The 11,172-nt window shown below is 29.9% G+C and overlaps 1 protein-coding gene across 1 annotated transcript; it reads right to left on the bottom strand.

Moving 5' to 3' along the window:
* Positions 1–9,057: 9,057 nt before the first annotated feature.
* LOC105133463 (expansin-A10) lies at positions 9,058–10,720 on the bottom strand. The gene is made up of 4 exons (XM_011037479.1): positions 10,557–10,720; positions 10,278–10,408; positions 9,870–10,158; positions 9,058–9,774 (listed from the first exon to the last, which is right to left on the bottom strand). Exons 2-4 carry the CDS (start codon positions 10,402–10,404, stop codon positions 9,465–9,467), a joined length of 726 nt encoding a protein of 241 aa, XP_011035781.1. The 5' UTR covers positions 10,405–10,408; positions 10,557–10,720; the 3' UTR covers positions 9,058–9,464.
* Between the last annotated feature and the right edge of the window lie 452 nt (positions 10,721–11,172).

An 11,172-nucleotide genomic window follows, 5' to 3' on the forward strand; every position in this document is an offset into this window, starting at 1 on the left:
CAGTTCCGCTGCTCTGACTCACTCTGACCTCTAATTTGACTCTTGCTCTATCACATTACCTCACAGCGCGTGTATAACAACACCTTACAAATACGGTTCAGTATTTTTTTCTTATCAGCTCTCCAAAGCCTTACAAACTGATCCATCGGAAACGCCTCCCTGCAAAAACGGTTAGTTTTGATGCCCTAAGTTAAAAAATTAAAAAGTAATAAAAATATATTTTTTTAATATATTTTTAAATAAAAAAATATTTTAACAATATCAATCAGCTGCGAGTGGTACTGGTACCTATGATTTTAACATTTTCTCACTCACACGTGTGCATGTCATCTCTCCTGTCAGTTGTGATGTCACAGAGTACACATGTAAAACGTTCGGCGGGGGCGGTAGTTTACCTTGGCAAAAGAAGGATACTGTTAAGGCTCTACGAAAAATTTAACCCCGTGACAGATACCATGATGCTGAGGCCGGTAGCAGCAGTTTTATAAGAAATTAATTTTTTATTTTAATATACTTATATTTAAAATATTTTTTAAAAAATAAAAAATATTATTTAAATATATTTTAAAAAATACTTTAAAAAATAAATATTATCAATCTCAAACACCCTTAAAAGTATTATTATTAAGAAAAAAACAAACTATAATTATTGATCAAGAGTAAATTTACCATGGATTATAATAATAAAATAATAATTTTGTTATATATTTCAAAATTACTAAATCATGCATGCTAGAATAATATTTTTGTAATAGTCAAAATGTCATTTTTGAATTAGAAGGGACAAGATTGTTTTTACACATGTCTTCATTATAGTAGTAAAATTACTTTATCACTATTTGAAATAAAATTTTCTAAACTTGGGTATACAGGATTTAATATATTTATAAAAAACAATTAAATAACATATTTATTTTTAAAATTAATTTTTAAAAATATTTGGTTTGAGGACCTTTATATCTATTTATATTGGGCTTTTAAAAACAAAACAATAATAAGGTTGTTAAAAGGGTAATTCACTAATTAATTTAATATAGATTTATTTAAAAAATCAAGTTAACATGTGAAGCAGACACGTCAATATGTTGATTTTCCCCATGTCTTTTAGATGATGCGTAAGACGTTATGTGTTAGTCATATTGTAGTTTTCAGGGCAACATTAGATTTTTCTCGATTTCTTTTCTATCTAAGTGCAATGCATGTTCTAAATAGATATACAGTTTGGCACATGTAATTTATTTTTCTTTCTCTTTCATTTCATCGTTGACCATACAAAACTTAAAAGCAACCTTTCATTTTGTTATTTCTTTATATTTGGTACTTGTTTTTTATTGTTATTTGTTTATTTAAGATGATTTATGAAATTGGATCTTTTTTCAATTTCATTACCCTTTAATTTTTTTTATCTTTCACATTTAGTTCTTTTTAAAATTGATTTTTTTTTCTAAGATGATTTTACAAGTTTTTTTTTATGATTTCATTATTCATAAGTTTTTTTCTACCAATTTGATCTTTATTATTTTAATTCCTACTTTTTTTCCCTTGAAAATTTTATTAAATTTATTTTTTTTATTTCATACTTCAATATTTTATTTATTGAAAATTGAACTTCTTGATTAAGCTCAAGTATAAGATTTCATGAGTTGCAAGTTTGAGAAATTAATCCAGATTTAGAAAATTTGTTTGGGTTTGCTTCTTTTTTTAAGCTCTTTTTTTTTAACTTTATCCCTTAATATTTATTTAAATGGAGATTAGACTCATTTTTAATTTTTTTTTCTATATGATTTTTCATTAATTTTGATAATAAATCAAATTGTCTCGAGACATTTGTATTTGTCTTTTTATGTTTAATTTAAATTTTTTTCTTAGAAATTTTATTTTAAAATTAAATTAAATTAATTGATTAAATGTAAACATGAGTTTGCATTTTGGTTTGTTTCTCTAATAGCATGTGCAACCTCTTCTAGTATTGACATAGAGTCTTTCACAATGGAATTTGAACTGTCTCGATAAGCTTTTTATAGTGGGTGAACAATGTCTACGGCAAAGCCATGTTAAGGCTTTGATTTTATTTCTTCTCCTCCTAATTATGATTAATTATTGCCTCTTTTTGTTCATGTTATTTATTTATGATGTTATTTTTAAAATCATATTATTAAATTATCTAAGCTTATTGTACTCGTTTGATTTAGTAATTTGAATGTCATATTTTTCTTCTTAAAAAGCTCTAGCCTAGTCTTAACATTTTTTTATGTTAATAAAAATTTTAATCGACCCATATGATAGCGCAAATCATTATCTAGTTAACAAAAGCTAAAAGAGGTAGTTATTACTGTTCATCAACTTACAAAATATTATTCATTACAATAGTGTTTTTTGTATTTATATTTTTAATCTATATTTTTCACTTTTCATTGCAATAATGCTTTTTTTTTTTGCATCTGGTTTTTTAATCTATGTTTTTTTTTTTTCATATTTCAACATTTAGTTTATTAGCGATTGGGTTTCATGATGTGTTGTGGTTTGCTTTTTATAGAGTTATCTTAGTCTCATAACTTATATTACAAGTTTAATATGTTAAATTGGTTAACCCTAGTTTTCTTTTCTTTTATTAGCATTCTTTTTTCAATTTTATTCTTTAATATTGGGTTAATTAGAAATTAAGCTTCATGATTTATTTTGGTTTGCTTTCTATGAGGTTATACAAATCTTATGATTTAGGTCATATGTTTTGCAAGTTAACCAAGATTTACTCATGTAGTTTTATTATATCCTTGTTTTATATCGATGTTTTTTTTTTAATTTCATCCTTCAACAATGTATTAATTAGGAATTGAGTTTCATAATTTATTTTAATTTGTTTTATATGGAGTCATCTTAATCTTATAACCGAGTCACAAGTTTGACATGTTAATTTAGGTTGACTCAAGTTTTTTTTCCAGTTTTTTTCTATAAAGTTTGTTGTAAATTTGGATAAATTGAAGAATCACCGGAGGTGAGGAGGTTGGTTACTTTTTTATATCCTAATATTTTTAAGTTGTTAGCCATGGAAAGAACTTTTGAGTGAAGTGTGAAACAAGAACGAACTAGCTTATGTTTGGGTTTTCACAAACAACACCATTAATAAAGTTGTAAACACTTCATATTTAGATTTAGGGTTTCCATGATTGCATCTTAGGGTAAGATTTCTAGACTTGGTCATTCCACGCTCTTCTACAATACAAGCCCCTATCAGGATAAAGGTTTTTTTTGTTATTTAAGTCAATAAATCATAGGAGGGAAGACAAGTAAAATAACAAGAATGAACATACATGAGAGTGTATATGATAGTTGTGTGTTTTGTTGTTACGTGGTCTTTTATTGTGGCTTTATATGACCTTGTATTCGCTAATGTTTTGTTACCTAGTAACTTGAAGTATTTATATCTCTCGGTCACATGAAATTATCTTATAGAGCATCAAGTTATAAACATACTGGAAAGTTTGGCATCATATCCATTAGTAGCAAAGGTTAGCACCTATAAGTGATTTACAAGAAAAACATTAACGTCGTATTGAAAAGGCATGTACCATACTTACATGGCTATTAGAGACAAAGCTTAGCACCTCACTAACCTCTTAAAAATAGTTGCACTACATTGTAATGTGTTCTAAAACTAGATGCCTTGGGGATTTGGACAAGAGTTGGATTTGGTATGTGATTTATTGTTAGTCTAAAGCCCGTAACATAACAAATAAGCGATTCATCAAGCAAGGCCTATTAACGATTAGGGTTTTTCAAAGAGACATCCAAGCTATTTGTATGGGCTTGATTCAAGCGGACAATGACAAGGATGCCTTATCTACTATATCTTTTTTTTTGTCTTTGAAAATACTAGTTAAAATGATCTAAACGCTGCACAAAAAAAAAATAAAGATGGTATAGACTTTAAAGATTTAATAATTCTATACTAGCTAAATAGGTACAGAGGCTAATTGACGAAGCATATATATATATATATATATATATATATATATATAGAGAGAGAGAGAGAGAGAGAGAGAGTTTTTAAGCTTTCCTATTATAATTTTTAATTATTGAGAAAAATCTAAAAATTCTAATATGTTTTGAAAAGTCAATAATTCATAAACTTATGATAAAAACAAATAATACATCAATTATTTAAATAATAGTAAAAATTGACCTAAAAAACAAGTTAAAAAAATTAAAATCCAAAAATAACTTGGAAAATAATTAAAATTTCAAAAACAACATTTTTTAAGTCTAACTTAAAAACCTTTTCAACCTCAATTGGTTTTAATTACCAACCTTGTATAGAAATAGATCTATAGAATCTTCTAATCAATTTTAAACCCGATTCAACAATTAAATCTATAATGATAACTTCCTTTTTCTTTTTTTTGTTAGACGAGTTATTTGCCATGTAGGGACTTCTTCTCAAACTTTATCATACCTATATGATTCATAAACGCATCCGCAAGACTTTCAATACCATACTTCTCATGTTAGTAAGGTGCTTAAGGCAAAATATTACTCTCATAGTGGTGTTATCTATTAAGAATTGGCGGTCTAAAATTAACTTGCTTAGAGAAGTATAAGGGAGTTAATGTTATGATCGATGAAGGGTTTTTACTAGTTGCTGGGAATAGAAAAGGTGTAAGAACTTGAAAGGATCGGCGGCTACCATTAACACTTAATGGCAGAGCAGTCGACAGGAGTCTAGAGTTGGACGAAGACGAAACAATTTATCTTCTGGTTGATTAGGATTCAGGAAGGTGAAACTGGCCTCTACTGCAATCAATTTTCTTCGTCCATTAATTATTCAAATAGCCAATAAGTGTGGGCCTAATGGCCTGCTTCTAGCCCTAGAAAAGGGGGCATGCGCGCAGGGACTTGCAATTGCAAGCCCATGCACTTGGCCTATCTTGTGGTTCTTTTTGGTTCAATTGGGCTAATAAAGTGTCAGCTTGAAAAAAATATTTCAAAAAATGGAGTTTGGATCAAAACTGAAATTCCAAAAGCTAAAGGGACCACTAAGAAAGGAAGAGGAAAATAGAGGGACTAAAAAAGACATATAGCATGAATTCTATTTTTGAAACTTGATTTTACTTTGTTTGACACTTTGGTCCTATTCTTTTGAATTGTGTCTTCCTATAACAAATTTGAAGAAATTAATCTTCAATTTAGTCATAAACCGATATAATTATAACATGATTTTTATTACGAACATTACACGAATTTAAGTTAAAAACAAAAACTGTAATGGCTTTGGCTTAAACACACGCACACCGCCGCCGTCTGGATCCATTGCATAAGCTTGATAGCACAAGGAGAACCGATTATAAAGCTGGGAATGTGAAGCGATTCCTTTCAGAGTGGATAGAAAATCTTGGATCCTCGCCACTGATCCTGTGTGGGCATGTGTTAGTTAGGAAAGGATCGTTTTGGACAGCTGTCTTCTTCTTCTTCTTCTTTCCATTCTCGACAAAATATGCTGTCGTTTCAATCCTCTTTACTGTCATCTCAGCAGATATCCACTGCTCTGTAAGAACAAAACAAATATAAATTAATGAAAGGTAAGATTGTTAGAATCTCTTATTTTCTTGAATAAAATTACTAGACAAGGCCATACAAGAGGAGACCACAATACCCAGTGAGCAACTAAACCTTGCTCATTGTCGATGAAGGAAAAGGCCATGGCCATGCAAATGGCCTCAAGGAGAGCTTGACCTTCTGCCACAGAAGGATTGGAATCACGAGGTACATACATATCTTAAATTAATCATGGCGCGTCCATAGCAAAATGAGTGATTGTGTCTAGCTGCTTATAGATTATAATTTTAATGAAAGCAGGCAATCGGGATTTTTATTTAATTTATATTTATTTGATTAATTTATGTGGCAAATTGAGAAATACTTGTAGATATTAGTATCCTACTAGATTCTTGGATATATGTTTTTTTTGTCCTAGATTGGAGAGATGCTGGCATCAAATTGAGATATTTTGTAAGAAAATGGAGGGGTAAAAAGTCATTGACTTGAAGCGACAACATTTTGGTACCGTCCGATTTGGTGGGGCCGCCAACATGTGGAAGTGTCATCACACATAAGGTAATGAAGATGCCTTGATTGCATAGTATCTTTCCACGTAATACATCAATCTCTAGTTTCTGTAACCTGCCGACAAATTCAACCCTATGGCTGCAATGTCACTCAGAATAAAATATTAACAAAATTAATTTTTTTGAATTATATATTTATATAAGTATGTCATTGTCACGTACTTGAATTGATAATAAGTACACAAGAACATGTTCCTGTGTTTGCCATACTAAATGACTTGATTATTAATTATTCTAAAAGGGATTTAATAATAATTTCTGTTGAGATATGAAAAGGTTTCTTAAATAAAAAGGATTTGTTTTATAATCATTGTTTAAATAACTTATTAGAGTTATTGTTAAACTAGAATTTAGAATTCTTGTTAGAATATTATAGTTTGAGCTTGTTTTTATCCTATAATTTATTTATAATTATAAATTAATATAAATCAACATTAACTAATATTCAGGAATTGAGTTACTTAGAAAAAAAATCAATTTAAACAAAATTGTAACAAATAAAGAACACAAATAAATAAACAACAAAAATAAATAAACAAATCAATTAAAAAAGATTTTCAATTAACCTAGAAAATCTATTCTAGAACTCATAATCCAACAACAAATGAATTAAAAACTAACATAAATCCAACAAAATTGATCTCATATGAAAAGAAATCCTACAATAACATTCATACAATTATTAATAACATAAAAATTTAAAAATAAAATAAAAACAAATATAATGAGAAAACACACAAAAAAAAAGAAGAAGAAAAAATTTACTTTAATTTAATTGCGAGTGAATTTGAGAAAAGAAAATATAAATTCATGAAGTATGTTAATTGCAAAAAAAAATTAAGGAGATAAAAGAAGAAGAAAGGAGAAGACATACATGCATATAGAGGAAAAAAGAAGAGAAGGAATTGAGGAGAGAAGAGAAAGAAAAAAAATAGATGCTATTGTTTTTAACAAGATGAAAAGAGATAAAAAGAAGAAGAAGAAGAAGAAGAAGAAGAGCGTCTATTATGAAATGAGAAATTCTAGTATTTTAATTGAAGCATTTTACCGACAGTTTTACGAATGAATAATTAAATATTAATATCTTTAATCATCTCAAGTTTTTAATTTAATAATAAAATTTCAAAAATCCTAAATATCACAAATGACTTTTCAATATATTAGTGATTGTATATGTTATATTTAATTTAAAATTTTAATTTAATCAAAAGTTTTCAGAAACCTCCCAAATATCATTAATGACTTTTCAGTTAATTAGTAATTTTATCTATAAAACATTATGAAGTGGATAGTTTCAGAGCTTTCTAAAAAATACTAATAGAATTAATTTGTCAATAATATCCTCTATAATTAACACAATAAATAGTGTAAGAGAAAAAAAATAGTTTATTGATAAGTTTACAGAGGGATTTTATCAACAGTATTAATCTGTTGATATTGTCATCTATATAAATAACACTTCATTATATTTTTTGGTTTTTTTAAAAAAAAATTCTCGCTATAATTTTCTTAGTATATATCAAAAGAATATTTCTATCAATATTTATTAAGAAATAAAAAAAAAAGAATATTCTACTGGTAAAATTCACTATAATCAACTAATAAATATATTTCATCAATATTTCTATTTATATTTAATTTTTTGACAGGGACAACTGCAGCTCAAAATAGAAGCAACAACAGACTTTCTTAACCATTACATATACACCGACAAGAATTTGTCATGTACTCTGGTGTTCACAGAAAGAGCCCTTAATTTCTATTCTCCCCCGAGAGGTTTTGGGATTGTTCTTTGAGTTAATAGACGCAATAGTCTTTTTATGAAACAACAAGCTTCTATGCAAAATTATAACCTCGACGACAACAGTGCTTGTATTTGCAGAAGACAAATGTAGCAGAAAAACAGAGTAGTTGGAGCACTCTTTCAAGGCAGCAAAGAAATTAATTTCAACCCTATGTGTATGTTATTGAATAATTGGTTCATGGCTTGTATTAAGGAAGATGACTTTGTAATTATCAGACCTCCATTATTTGTATATATTGCTCCAACAGGTTTTCCTCTCGGAACTGATCTTAGCAAAGGGACATCAAAGATCTTAAATGAGGGTTTTTTTAAAAAGCAAATGAAGATTTACCAACTTGGGATGGATAAGGTGAGAGGAATATCAAGATTAGTTCATGCAAAAATAGATTATGATCTGCCTAAAGAAATAAAGCCCAGTATGGTGAGCAATGGAAACTACAAGTACTATAGCTAACAAAAATATATATTGTCATAAAAAAAAATTATATTTGATAACTTGTGCAAAAAATAAAAAAAGTTTGAGAATAGTGTTTGCTAATGTTTGATTGCTCACTAGTAAAAAAAAAACTTACTCTGTGAAGTAAAACTTGTTTTAGAAAATTTATTTTAGTAATTCATAAATTATTAAATTAAAATTAAATTAATTATAGTTACAAGATATAAAAGATTTATAGCTCAATTAGTTAAATATTGATTTTTCTTCTTAATTACAAGTTCAAGTCTTTCTAAGCCTATTAGAAATTTATATAATTTTTAACTTTAAGATTTATATAATTAATCAATATACACATAAACTAAACCGAATATTTATATTAATTAAAAAAAAAAGACAATCTCAATCTAAGAATATTAATTAATATTTGCACTCAAGAAGTATGATAATTTGAGCTTATTTTTATGTGTATGTTTAATATCAATACATAAAAACAAAAAAGCTTAAATACTTGGTGTTTAACAATTTATACATCCCCATCCACAAAATCATTGAGACTATTGTAATTTGTTAATTTATTTATTTTTAAAATACGTGACCCTCAAGTACATGGATTTATTATTCAAAATGTAATATTCTGCCAACAAATTAATCACTTAAATGATTTTGGGAAAGTAATCAACATGGAAAAGAGAGGAAAAGAGAAGGTTGAGATCTCCCTTTCGTTACAAATGACATTGCCTGTGCATAGTAAATTGAATACAAACGAGCTGGGGCACAGTGAACTAAGGGCTTTCATACTGTGACCTCACAAACTTACTCAAGCACGAAGAATTAATGCCTTATTTTATCTCTTTTTTTGTCACCACAAACATTTTTATTTACTTGCAGTTCTATTTGTATTTTAATGTCCTAGCAGCTGCCTCTGGACGTACATATTACTCACTCTTGCATAAAAAAAAAAAAAATGCAGTCTCGAGGCTCGAATTCTAATGCCAGCCATCAACTGCAGAAACTCACAATTATAGGAAAGCGAAGGGCCAATTCATAGCTAGTATTAACCCTATATATATCTTATTCTTGAAGCTGTGCTGTGTGATCGTGTCTAGTACCTAAACTGCCCTCCACTGTATGTCTGCCCAAAGGACCAGCCAGCAGGGGCAACATTGTAAGAGACCACTCTGCGACCATCACTTGTGGTAACTAGAAAAGAGAGACTTTGCCCATCAAGGTAAGTATTACTCTGCCAATTTTGGCCCCAGTTTCTTGACATTGCCTGCCATCGAGTTCTTGAACCCTTGATGGCCACAGAACGCACATCACCGGCGCCGCCAACGTTGGTGATCAGGACTAAATTGAAGTATGAGTGGCCATTGATGGTGAACCTAATGCCTCCACTCTTCCTGCATCTTACCCTATGATAAACCATGGCCTTATTGGTTAGATTAAAATTACTCTGAACGTAATTAATAAATTTAATGAGGACACGGTAAGTTGTTGCTTAACATGCCTTCTGTAAATTACTGGGACGATTCCAGCTCTGTATTGGGCAATGTGTTGGAAGACAGGTTGAGAGAGATCAAAATGCTTGTTGGGAGGATCACACCAGCCTCCAGGAGGGCAAAAGTTAGTGGCAGTGACCACAATGGAGCCACGCAGGCACCACTTAGGGTCATTCACACATCTGATCTCAAAACAAGCCCCGCAGCTCAGACCATTGTCGAACAATGCAGTGCTCAGTGCTGCTGTGTTAGCTCCATAACCCTGGCTGTAGAGGTTTCCATAGCCACAAGCCCCGCCTTGAAACGTATAAATAACCAAGCTAAGGTTAGCTAGGACAGTAGTTTAAAGAGATTACACATGATAGAACTTGCATGTACATGATTTTCTTGGGAAAAAACATACACGAGTAACATACCCATTGTCCCTGAAGCATCGCCACCTCCATAGAAAGTGGCATGTGCGTTAATCCAACCTCCATAATATCCATGAACAGACGAGACAATGGAGAGAAACCCCACTAAAAGAAACCCAAAAGGAGCCATTTTCCTGCACGAAATTATATGAACCCCTCAGGCGAAGTCACATTTCACCTGCTTAAAAATAAAAGTATAGCAATACTAAATAAATAAAAAATCTTGCTAGTAATTAAGGAAAACAAAAGGAAAAAGATAGTGTTAGTAGAAAATGACAAAACCTTGGAAAAAGATAGTAATTGTGGGAAATTAAGAGTGGAGGGGAGGCTTGAGGGGATTAAATAGAAGTCAGTCAACATCACACCTGAACCTGATTAAAAAAACCTGACTAGCTTTCAGCAAAAGGGACCATACAACTGTTAAGTGGTTTTTACTTCGTTCAGATTTGTGGAAACAATGGGGACTTTGGTTTTAAAGGTCGGAAAGTGGTTTTTTTCGGGATTCAAAACTTGAAACCGAGTGGTTTTGAAGCTGTCCATTATGGAACTGTCAATAACTCTGGGTGGGACATGGTGAATTTGGTGAACGGTGCTCTGCACGGTTAGCGTTCTTTTCTTTTCTTTACTAATTCAGGCCTGAATTTTTATTATATTTGTTGAAAAATGACTCTGTTACAAGAAAGTCACAGAGGATAGTTTGAAAAAGTTTCTAACGAATAGCATACCTTGAAGACAACTGTTATTCTGAATGATGTTTTTAATATAAATCATGATTTTAATATAAAAGTAATTTTAAATAGCAGTTATATGATACAATCATGATTTATAATCATGATTACTGATATATAATTCCTCTCTTTTTCTATGGCCGCTACTCTTGTACAAGAAAAAACTATAA

This window comes from Populus euphratica, unplaced genomic scaffold (genome assembly GCF_000495115.2).
Source record: "Populus euphratica unplaced genomic scaffold, PopEup_1.0 scaffold129.1, whole genome shotgun sequence".
NCBI lineage: Eukaryota > Viridiplantae > Streptophyta > Magnoliopsida > Malpighiales > Salicaceae > Populus > Populus euphratica.